The sequence below is a fragment of the Lissotriton helveticus genome, chromosome 9, assembly GCF_964261635.1.
Source record: "Lissotriton helveticus chromosome 9, aLisHel1.1, whole genome shotgun sequence".
NCBI lineage: Eukaryota > Metazoa > Chordata > Amphibia > Caudata > Salamandridae > Lissotriton > Lissotriton helveticus.
Window position 1 is genome coordinate 327,705,004 of NC_136070.1, and position 12,449 is coordinate 327,717,452.

The following is a 12,449-nucleotide window of genomic DNA, read 5'->3' on the forward strand; positions in this document are numbered from 1 at the left end:
TAACAAGAGCCAAGCAAGCAATAACATTAGGCCAGAGACAAGTCCTACTCTAGCAGTGACATTTTCAAAGTTTCTCAATTGATATTGCAACTCTTGTTGATGGCTTGCCTCGATAATGTATTATCTGAGGTTTCCAACTATGGAGTACTCTAGAGTTGGCAATTAATTTGAAGCTTGCAAAAAGAAGAGGAAAACATTAAGGGAGCTTGGGAGGAGGGGGGAGGGGCAAGTTGTGCCTTCGTCTATGATGTTCTATATAGAGCTATCGCTTGCAGCCAAGGATAATGATCTGCTGTGTAGGGAACTAAGCAGCCCAGGAAGGTGCTGGTATATTGTGCAGATTCCTACTATGATGAAAAAAGACAGAGGGGACTCATGATGGCCACTTGTGATCCAGAGCGGATTATACAAACATTTCTCTTAAGCACATTAGTCTCAGGCAAACTTTCCAGATTTATAACCGTTGGAAATAAATGGGGCTTGTCAATGTAGACAGCATATTTGATTGATGAAATGCAATAGCTATAGGGTTGCTAGAATGAGAATGCAAGAGGACAGGACATCTCTAAACTGCTCAGGAGCATCCTTCGCGATCCACAACACAGAAATCCCAGAAACCTGTCTGTACACATTTAATACATTAGTTTGCAGTCTGCTCAACTACATTTCAAAGACTCTAACTTACTGATCAGTACCCATTGCTCTCTTCAACCACTCTAATTCCTTCCCCTTCTTGCTGATTATCATTTCTGCTGCATCCACTGTCTTACTCCCCCCCCATCTATGTTTGCTTACTAGCTAGTCTCTCACACTACTGTGTGCATTCTAAGCCCTTAACAAAATTCTCATTCCCATCTGTCTTCTCTCACACAATTCTGTATCTCACCTCTGCTCACAGTTGCCTCACATGTCTCCTTTCACCATTAGTTCTTCCTCTTACCCACTGTAATACCATTTAGAATATAACATTTCCCAACTATCCTGAGGGAAAGTTTGAGCACTATCAACAACTTGGTGGTGAAGATTATGAATCATGTTCTTTGGGGTTTTCTAATGCAACTCAGCAGTTCTAACAAAGCTTCAAACTAATGTATAAAGAATAAAACTTCAAACTAATGTATAAAGACTACATCTCACAAGCACAAAGAAGATTAGTAAACCATCAATAAATCAATCAATCAGTACTTGTAAAGCGCACTACTTACCCGTGAGGGTCTCAAGGTGCTGGGGGAGGGGGTGTCGCTACTGCTCAAAGAGCCAGGTCTTGAGGAGTCTTCTGAAGGTGAGTAGGTCTTGGGTCTGTCGTAGGTGGGTAGGGAGGGTGTTCCAGGTCTTGGCGGCGAGGAAGGAGAAGGATCTGCCGCCGGAGGTCGTTCGTTGGATGCGGGGGACATCGGTGAGGGTGAGGCTGGCGGAGCGGAGCTGACGGGTGGGGGTGTAGAAGCTGAGTCTGCTGTTAAGGTAGGCTGGTCCGGTGTTGTGGAGTGCTTTGTGTGCATGGGTGAGGAGCTTGAAGGTGATCCTCTAGTCGACTGGGAGCCAGTGTAGGTCTCCCAGGTGGGGGGTGATGTGGCTGCGGCGAGGGATGTTGAGGATCAGTCGGGCGGAGGCGTTTTGGATGCGTTGCAGTTGTCCCATGTGTTTGGCTGGGATTCCTGCGTAGAGTGCGTTGCCGTAGTCCAGCCTGCTGCTGACGAGGGCCTGTGTCACTGTTCTTCTTGTTTCGGTTGGGATCTACTTGTAGATCTTGCGGAGCATGCGGAGGGTGTTGTAGCAGGAGGAGGTGACGGCGTTGAGCTGTTTCGACATGGAGAGGGAGGAGTCGAGTATGATTCCTAGGTTGCGTGCATGATCAGTGGGTGTTGGTGCTGTTCCCAGCGTGGTCGGCCACCAGGAGTTGTCCCAGGCTGAGGGGCACGGTCCGAGGATGAGGATCTCCGTCTTGTCTGAGTTCAGTCTGTCTGCTGCTCCTCATCCATTCGGCGACGTCCTTCATTCCCTCGTGGAGGTTGGTTTTGGCAGTGTGCGGTTCCTCGGTGAGGGAGAGGATGAGCTAGGTGTCGTCGGCGTAGGTGATGATGTTGAGGTCGTGCTGGCGGGCCGCTTGTGCGAGGGGGGCCATGTAGACGTTGAACAGCATTGGGCTGAGGGATGAGCCCTGGGGTACGCCGCAGATGATGTCGGCGACTTCGGATCGGAAGGGTGGGAGTCGGACGCTCTGGGTTCTGCCGGTGAGGAAGGACGTGGTCCAGTCGAGGGCTTTCTCTTGGATTCCGGCTTCTTGGAGGCGTGTCTTTAGTGTGCGGTGGCAGACCGTGTCGAAGGCGGCTGACAGGTCCAGGATGATGAGGGCTGATGTTTCGCCGTTGTCTAGTTGGCGCCTGATGTCATCTGTGGTGGCGATGAGGGCTGTCTCTGTGCTGTGGTTTCTTCTGAATCTGGACTGGGATGGGTCTAAGATGATGTTGTCCTCAAGGTGGCTGGTCAGTTGCATGTTGACTTTCTCGATGATCTTCGCTGGGAACGGGAGCAGGGAGATGGGCCGGAAGTTCTTGAGGTCCTTGGGGTCCGCCTTGGGATTCTTGAGAAAGGCATTGATTTCGGTGTGCTTCCAGCTTTCCGGGAAAGTAGCTATCTCGAAGGAGATGTTGATGACCTTCCATAGTTGTGGTGCGATGGCTGCAAACATCTTATCACAGTCCATAACATTTAGGACATAACCCTCTGAAATTCCCCCCAATTTCTCTGTTTTATAGCTGATAGCAACAAAAGTACTATTGTTCTCTGTTTGGTATGGAAGTGTGAGATAGTGATTTGCTCTGTGTCTTTGATCTGTAGTGCTAGCTGACAGAATGTGGGTGCTATGGCATGTGACACGGATAATTGCGACTTTGTGACTTCTGTAGTTAGTGTTTAATTCAGGGTGCTGGCTCAAGTGGGGTACTTGTTGGTCTCTCTTTTTGAGCTTCTGCTGTGCAAGTAACCAGTACCCTCCTTTCCACTCGGTATTCAACTTTGCAAGCAGGCCGGGTACGGATGCCGCCAGGGTACAATGCATAAGGGGGCTCAAGTGAGGAGGGCAGTCTGGAATCCATGGTGCACCTGATTCACATTCTGGTTGTGTGGGTAGAGAAACCGCAATCTTTTTTTCAACGTTTTTGAGTGTGTAACAGCATTTATGCAGTGCTGACACTTGTCTAATGCTGATTCTGGCTGTTCTTGTTTTCCGCAGCTCTTCTCTTCTCTTCCCTGATCACTCTGCCTCCCTACCAATCACTGTAGCAAGGAAAGCTGTTCAGGCCTAAATGTTTGTATACAAGGGTCTTGTTTCAGGAGGGGAACGGGAGGAAAGGGTCGGGTATTAGCAAAATATTCTTCTAAATACTCATTGGGCTATCTCTCTTGGTAGATCATAGCCATGTGACTTAGTCAAGCCTTGTGTGTGATTTTTGTTTTCCAAGTTATATGCTTTATTGAACACCACTAATTCTGTTGCATTCTCTCCTAGTGACCCTTGGGCTCCAAACACCATGTCCTTTCTAGAATCATTGATCACTTTTCGTTATAGGAAAGCTACAGAATTTACCTACAGCCTTGCCCAGAAAGTCTTTAGTCTCAGACATGTCAGGTCCTCATGGGGCATCTCTTGCAGTTCACTTCTTAGTGCAATTAAAGAGGTTGCCCTATCTACCAGAGAGCTAGAAGGCAATTATGGCGTATGAAAATATAATCTTCGGATTGGCAGATAAAAGCAGTGGTTGGTGTGTACTTGGGTAGATTGAATTAACAATCTAAATTATTTGAATGCATAATGTACTCATTATTTTTGACTAAACATCCTGGCTCTTTAATTTTGAGATTCTAATGTTAAACAGTATTAACTAGACATCACTTTAGCTGGAAGTAAATGCACGTAAGGTTTACATGTAGATACTTGATCGCAAGTGGCTTTATACTTGATGTTGGTCTCTTGTGTCAAAACCTCACCATGGTGATGGAACATTACTTTAACTAACATTCATGGGAATTATATTACTGATTAGAGTTGACTTTAGGGGTTTAATCAGAGGGGAATGAATCACTTTTCCTGTGTGTTACCAGGGTCAGGTGTTCTGATCGCCTTAAAAAACACTCCTTCGCGAATTAACTGTGTGTGCGGTATATCTTGGTTCTCTGCAGGAATGGTTACGTGAAAAGCATCATCATCGGTTGTTGGTTATGCTTTCCTCCACCTGGAGGAGGACCAACTGGTATTTACAGTAGTGATTAGAGAACGTGAAAGTAAGGGTGCAGTGTCATTAAAATTACCTCCATCTGTCGATCCAATTTGTATTATGTCGAAGATGAGGTAAATGTAAAAACAAGGTGATGGTGTGGCGCTAGAAGGGCTACTGATCTATCACACCTGTTTGTGACTGTTCGACGTGTTTCATCCCATGTGTGCCCAGTAGGTTCTGGGGGCTTTCTTCAGGACCAAAAGATCCCACGTCGTCTTGTCGTAAAGTGCAGAGGTAAGTGGTGCACCAACCCTTCTTCGCACACTTACGAGTTGTAGATGTGACTGTCTCTACAACTGAAATAAAAAAGACCATAAAGAGAAAACATAGCAGTACATACCAGTCTCATTAAGGCTATTGTGTTTGCAGTTATTGCTTGAGGTTCAATTTTTGAACTTACTTATTGTTACTGGGAAGAGAATTCACGGAAAAATAAGTAGAACCATACATCAAATATAGTTCTGGTGGACAGATTGTCTGTACGATAAAGAAGTGTATAATGACATGATAATAGATCATGCTTTCTCCTATGATGCGTGCGACTGTGTTGTGGGGCAATGCAATGCCTGCTTTGGGCCAGAGTATGCTGATCACCTTAGCGGTACTTTATGCAGCAAGTTGGTGCATTGTTGTGTGAGCGCATTGCACAATTTCAAAGCGAAAATCTTTGTGGTAATATTGTTAATCGTCAGGGAATGCCCTTTCTTAACCACTTCGACGCTAATGACAAAGCCAGCTCGTCATGGGCGTTACCTGCCCTGCGCTCATGACGAGCTGGCTTTGTCACAAACAAGCCATTTACTCCCTTCTCAGCGCAGGGCAGGTAAACGCGGTAGCGCTGAAGGTGTTAAAGGGAGTATATAAAAACAATAGTTCTACCATTTTTTGCAAGACTATATTTGATACTTTTGTTTAGCGCTAGTTGTGCTTATAGACCAGTTTATACGGATTAGTATTCTACTGAATGAGGCTGATACTGTTCCAGTTAGGAAATTATTTATTTACTGGTATAAAGATGTTAATTGATACAGTACCAGTAATGTAACTTTATCTTTGCAATATCACTTCACTGTATTGATCATACTCCTTTCTCCCTGCTTTTCTTTTTTTAAGTCCCACAGAAGCAGACTGTCCCTGTGGCTCCGAGAACGCGCCTTCCCCAAGATGATCTTGTGAAAGAAATGATTCGTGCCCAGAATGCATTATCCAGGCCCAGCTACATTGCACAGGCTGAGCTGCCAATCTCCAGCTACAATACTCATACAGAACTACCAGCTTCTAATTATCTGACACAAGTCAAGTCCTCAAAGACCAACTATCCGACATCAACAGATGACTCCAGACCCAGCTACCTCACCCAAGTTCAACCACTAACAGAGTCTGTTATAGAAAGGCTTCAAGGTAAGCTATGTTGTTCTAACTATTCTAGTCTCACACACCATAAGCCAATGCAATTGTTGTATAGTGTAGCTTGTTGAGGTAATGAAAATCTAGCAAGATGCTGTGGCTGTTGTGTTTTATGAGGAGCTTAAAAGGAGGGGTATCCATTTTATTTAATGTAAAAAAAAATGCTTAAAGTTTTAAAAAGCTTCAATTTAATTGTGGGTCCTGCCCTCTCTTTTCTGACATATTGGTTCCCTTTTCGTTTTGTCTAGAACCTCTCACTTGTAGGATCCCATAAGGATCCTCTCCTAGTCTCTTAGCTCTGCTATTTTTTAACACATAGGTGTCCTATGCCAATTCTCATTTCTGTTTTTTGCTGTAAAAATTGTGGACCAATGGATGATGCTCCTGTTTTATTGTGCATAGATGAGGGAAATGTTGCTTTTTCATTTTTTTCATCTTGGTAAGAAAAACAACTTTATGAAACTTGTGCCAGTGAACCCATTCCCGAAATGTTCAAATTGAAGGTCAATTGTTTTTATATCAAATAATTTCCCCAAGGATCAAAAATGTTTTATTCTGTCCCTATTTGTTGCCCATTTTGCCACCAATTTCATTCTCATCCTACCCTTCTCCTTCAAGCCCTTATCTTTTCTTCTTACCCTTTTTGTTTCAGTTCACCAAATCCTTCTTTATTATTCCCTGGCACCTCCCAAAACCTATTAGTGTCACCTCATTGTCCTGCTCTACCCCAGCTCTTGTTATGTTTACGCTCTACTTTTTAGCTGTGCTTTGGGGCATAGTCTATCCTCCTTCTTTATTCCTGCTTTCTTTTCAGGGCCACAATCGTAGGAGCAATCAAACCCATAACTTGCCTTTCTTTTTACCTTCTTACTCTACTTTTAAAAATAAATTGCAGAAGCTTTACTTTCTTAGATAGCTAGGAGTTGTAGGTAACATCTGTGCAGTTTTTTTGTTGCAGCGTGTGAATTCAGTAACCCGTCTGTGATGGTTTTAGGCTTGTCTAGATGTCAAGATCACACTCTCTTCAAATCCAGGGACTTTTTCCCTAGCTTGATCGATTTCAAGATGGGTTACAACATAGAACAGTCCCTTTTGCTGATTATTAAATAAAGTGGAAATTCCAGCCTCAATTGGACGCCTTTATCACCTAAAATACTCATGAGCAACACAGCAGTTATTCTCAGTGAACTTTTTGTACATTTCTTGCCCCCCGACATTGGTTGCCAGTAGGAACCCACATAACCTTTCAGTTTACGAATTAACTGTGGCTTTCCTGATGAAGGTGCTGTAGTCACAGAAACACATGTAGAAATGACACAACAGGATCCATCCATGATCAAAGCTACTAGCTTGTCTCCTATTTTTAGACATAAATGTTATCCTAATATATTTTTTCTTGATTGTTTTGCACATTGTTGATCTTTGTTAAACATTAAAACATTTATGATTGTTGGATGAAAACTTTATTGCTCAAATTATCCTCAGTGAAGATATGGACGTCGCCTTCCATGCGGAAACCTGGCTCATTGATCATTCAACACCCATCCTGACTTACTCTCCCCCCGGTTACTCTATCATCTGAAAGGACAGACCAAAGAGAATAGGAGGTGGATTAGCAATAATCTTTAAAAGCGAACTCCAGCTCTCCCTAGTCAAAAACACATACTTTGTAACCTTTGAATACTTAGGAGCGGAACTTAAGATCCAAGATGCTCCCCCAATACATCTACACAACATCTCTCACCCTCCGGGTGAACCTCTTCGCTGAGGAACTATCTGACCTTCTTACTCAATTGTCACTTTCTAGCTCTAAAAATCTCTTCCTAGGAGACTTAAACCTTCACTGGAACGTGCACGAGGACCCTAATATCAAACTTCTCAATAACCTTCTTGAGATTAATGACCTCAAACAACTCTGCCATCCCCCAACCCACTCTAACCGGGCTACTATTAATGCCATCACTGCAAACAATGATTTGGCATCCCTATCCAACATCATCCCTGTCGATTGGTCTGACCACCACCTCATACTGTTCTTGCTCTCCCTCTTAGCCCCGCCCCCCACCTAAAAACAACAAAACCAAAATGTCTACCAGAAACCTTAATCTTATCCCCCCTGGTGTACTGGAGGCCAACTCCAAGCTCAACTTAGTTGCACCCCTCCCTCTCTTAATGCAAATGAGCTCACTGAGCACTATAATAAAACTGTCTCCGAGGGTTTAGATCAACTGGCACCACCCAAACTAAAAACTCCCAAAAATATCCCTTCCAAATCATGGTTTAACTCAGACCTCAACAATAAAAGAGGTGCTCTCAGACTGGCTGAAAGAACTTGGAGACAACACCATTCCCCCTCCAATCTCGTCATCCTTCGTACCGCTAGATCTACTTACAAGAAACACATTTTCTTTGAAAAGGCATCCTTCTTTTGTTCACAACTTGCCCATGCCAAAAATAGACCCAGAGAACTGTTCAACATTGTTAGAAACCAAACCTCCCCCGCCCCCCCTCCACTTGACGGCCTCCACCAACAAATGTGAAGAAATTGCTAAATTTTTCTCTGAAAAAATTGCCATAATTGACCAATCCTTAATTTTAACTCAGATCCCTCCCAACCCCCAGTATACCCTTGTTACTACTCCAACACCCTCCCCCCTGATTCTGCCCCCTGCCTCGCCCACACCAACTTTCAATAACCCCTCAAGAAACCTACCCTGACAAAATACAGCTAAAAAATAATGCCTCCTGGCAGAATTTCCACTCCGTTTCCGAACTAGAAGTCTTTAACATCCTGTCCAAATTAAAACCGTCCTCTCACACAAAAGACCCCCTCCCGTCTACCATCGTCCAAGACCTTAAGCACGTCATTGTCCCTTATTGGACCAAAATCATCAACTCCTCCCTTTCCTCGGGGTGCGTCCCTGTCTCCCTCCAACTCTGACAGGTCATGCCCATTTCTAAAAACCCTAAGGCTGACCCCAACGACCCTAATAACCTCCGCCCCATCTCAAACCTCCCCATTCTTTCAAAAGCCCTTGCAAAATGTGCCTTTCATCAATTGGATAAACACATTGACACTTGCAACCTACTTGACCCTCTACAATCCGGCTTCCGTAAAGCCTGCAGCACTGAAACTGCATTGCTAAATATAGTTGATGACGTCCACAACGCCCTGTATAATGGTGAGACCTGACGACTCATTCTCCTAGACCTCTCTGCGGCATTCGATACAGTTAACCATTTAACCTTACTCAATACACTTAAACTTCGTTTCGGTCTTAATGGCACTGTCCTCAACTGGTTCACCTACTATTTCCAACTCCGAACTCAGCAAATCAAAATCCCAAACTGCCTCTCCAGCCCCACTCCTGTCTCTCTTGGTGTCCCCCAAGGATCTATCCTCTCCCCTGCTCTATTCAACTTATTTATGGAACCCCTTACCCTCATACTTTAACAAGCCGGTATTAACTATCACCTGTGTGCCGACGATACCCAACTGTACTATAAAATAAAATCCCACACAGATGTCCTACGCATTAACACCGCCCTGGCTAATATACAAACCTGGTTCTACTCAAATCATCTCAAATTCAACCCAAACAAAACTGAGATAATTCTTTTCTCTCCTAAAAACAACCCACTCCCCATCCAAACATGGATCTCTGACCTTAATGCCCTAAACTGTTCGCTCTCCTTATCCGAATCAGTAAAATCCCTTGGCATCACCATTGACAGGAAGTTAACGCTCAATTCCCATGTAAACAAGCATTTACAATGCAACGGTCTCGCCTTTGCAAAGGTTTGAGCTATTGGCATTGTAAATGACAACATTTTTATTTTTGTGTTGGTTTTGAAAACAGATAAATAAATGACATTGTCATTTACAATGCCAATAGCTTAATCTCTTGCAAATTCCACACACACCCACACAGGCCCACACCCACACAGACCCACACCCACATAGAGCCACACACACACAGCCACACACACACACACACACACAGCCATACACACACACACACAGCCATACACACACACAGCCACACACACACACACACAGCCACACACACACACAGCCACACACACACACACACAGCCACACAGCCACACAGCCACACACACACACACACACACACACACACACACACACACAGCCACACACACACACACACACAGCCACACAGCCACACACACACACACAGCCACACACACACACACACAGCCACACACACACACACAGCCACACACACACACACAGCCACACACACACACACAGCCACACACACAGCCACACACACAGCCACACACACACACAGCCACACACACACACAGCCACACACACACACAGCCACACACACACACAGCCACACACACAGCCACACACACACAGCCACACACACACAGCCTCACACACACACACACACAGCCTCACACACACACACACAGCCACACACACACAGCCACACACACACAGCCACACACACACAGCCACACACACACAGCCACACACACACAGCCACACACACACAGCCACACACACAGCCACACACACAGCCACACACACACACAGCCACAGCCGCACACAGCCACACACAGCCACACACAGCCGCACACACACACACACACACCCACACACCCACACACACACACCCACACACACCCACACACACACACACACACACCCACACACACACACCCACACACACACACACACAGCCACACACAGGAGGGGGCTGGACGGGGGGTGGTGAGGGAGCGGATTGTGGGGGTGGACAGGGTGAGGGAGAGGGCTACGGGGCGGCAGTGAGAAGGGGGAGATCTGCAGGGGCTGGACGGTGTGCGAGGGTTGGTGGAGAGGGAAAAGCTATCAGGTGTGGACAGTGAATGGAGGGCGGTATGCAGGGACCGGACGATGGGGGTGTGTATGCCGGGAGCATGGACAGTAAATGAGGGCAGACCCTAGGGACCGGGAGTGCAGCCAGCATGTGAGGGGAGGGATGGAGAGGGCTGGAGGGTGAGTGAGCGAGAGGACTCTAGGAGATGGACATGGTGAGGGAGAGGGCTGGACGGAAGGTGGTGAGGGACCGGACTGTGGGGGTGGACAGGGTGAGGGAGAGGGCTGAGGGGTGGCAGTAAGGAGGGGGGGATCTGCAGGGGCTGGACGGTGAGCGAGGGTTGGTGTGCACAGCTGTAGGAGACACAAGAGGTGTCTACAGACTAGGCGTTGATTCGAGGTCCTACAGCCATTGGGCCCTGACGCCTGTGTTCATAACCCTCGAGCAGAGGGAGGGGCCAGGGCAGGTGAGGGCACGGGTCCAGACCTCGACAGACGATCACTTCTACTCACCCGCCTTGGCCACCTTCGGGGGCGCCTTGTCCCTGGCGGGCTCCCATGCGCTGCACACCAGCGGCCTGTGGGGGAGCAGCGGTGGGCAGGCCTCCAGCCCGGCCCGCAGCCGGCCTCGCTCGACCCTCAGCACCTCGCTCCTGCCCGGCATGTGGAAAGCGATCATCAGGCTGTTCCAGACGTAGCAGGGGAGCCGTGGGTCCCTCTCCAGCTGCTGCTCCCCGCTCAGCCCAGCTCGTCGCACAGGGACTCGGGACGCCAGCTCGAAGGTGCCGTCCCTGGAGCCCCGGTTACAACTGGGCGCGCTGGTCAGCATGGCCCGGAGCTCGTCCTGGGGGAGCTCGGACACGGCCTCTGGGCTGGAGGGTGGAGGGATGGGTTGTTCCGGGGGAAGCGGAAATGGAGCCCGCAAGGCTCCTCTCTTGTCTTGGCCGGCCCCGCCCACCGTCAGGCGCGGGCGCCGGCTTGGGCTCCTGTTTTCCTTTTAAAAAAAATTAAATACAAAGCCCCTGGCGAGGTGGGCACCCGCTAGGGGTATGAGAATGTCACAAAGTCCGGGCGAAGCGGAAATGGAGCCCGCGAGGCTCCTCTCTTGTCTCGGCCGGCCCCGCCCACCATCAGGCACGGGCGCCGGCTTGGGCTCGTTTTTTCCTTTTTTTTAAAAATTAAATACAAAGCCCCCGGCGGGGTGGGCACCCGCTTAGGGGTATGAGAATGTCACAAAGTCCCTGATTTTACCAAAGAAATCTCAGGCATTTTTGACGGAGCGCTCGACCATGACACAGCCTTTTGTCTGTAAGCCCTGTCCTTTTCAGACTGGGGGCGTGTTTTTGACTTTTGTTTACAGCCTAGAAACAAAGTAAAAAAACACGCCCCCCAATCTGAAAAGGACGGGCCTAGATCAAAAAAGAACTTAACTAGGACCTCTTCTCCAATGGCTGGCCACTGTTTAGGAGGCCAGCCAATGGAGAAGCGGGGCGGGGCTTAACTTCGCTAGTGATGTTCACTCTACCCCATTAAGTCTCGCCAGCGAGACTGCGCATGTGCGCAGTCTTTCGCAGGCCGAGACCTTAAAATTCAGCAAAAGGAGCACTTTTCACGCTTCAACATCTCCAAAAAATCAAACCTTTCATTCCACCGGAAGATTTCAAATCGGTTGTCCAATCTCTAGTCCTCTCGAAAATTGGCTATGGCAACGCCCTACTCTCCGGATCTCCCAAAGTCCACCTTGCCCCCCTCAAATCTGTTCTCAAGCTAGCGGCCAGGCTTACAACTGGCTTCAAACGCTCTGACCACATCTCGCCTGCTCTTAAGACCCTTAAATGGCTTCGTATTGAAGGCAGATCCTCCTATAAAATAGCCTGCATTATGTACAAAGCCCTTCATCAAAAGACCCCACTCTACCTCTCAAACAAACT

The 12,449-nt window shown here is 47.3% G+C and overlaps 1 protein-coding gene across 2 annotated transcripts in view; it reads left to right on the forward strand.

Annotated features, from left to right (window-relative positions):
- The window catches only part of ZC3H14 (zinc finger CCCH-type containing 14), a 319,723-nt gene that overhangs the window by 174,163 nt on the left and 133,111 nt on the right, over nucleotides 1-12,449 (forward strand). For both annotated transcript variants that reach the window (XM_078660018.1, XM_078660019.1), the window contains exon 9: nucleotides 5,391-5,678. In XM_078660018.1, the coding sequence (XP_078516144.1) occupies nucleotides 5,391-5,678 (288 nt within the window). The remainder of the gene's footprint in view (nucleotides 1-5,390; nucleotides 5,679-12,449) is intronic.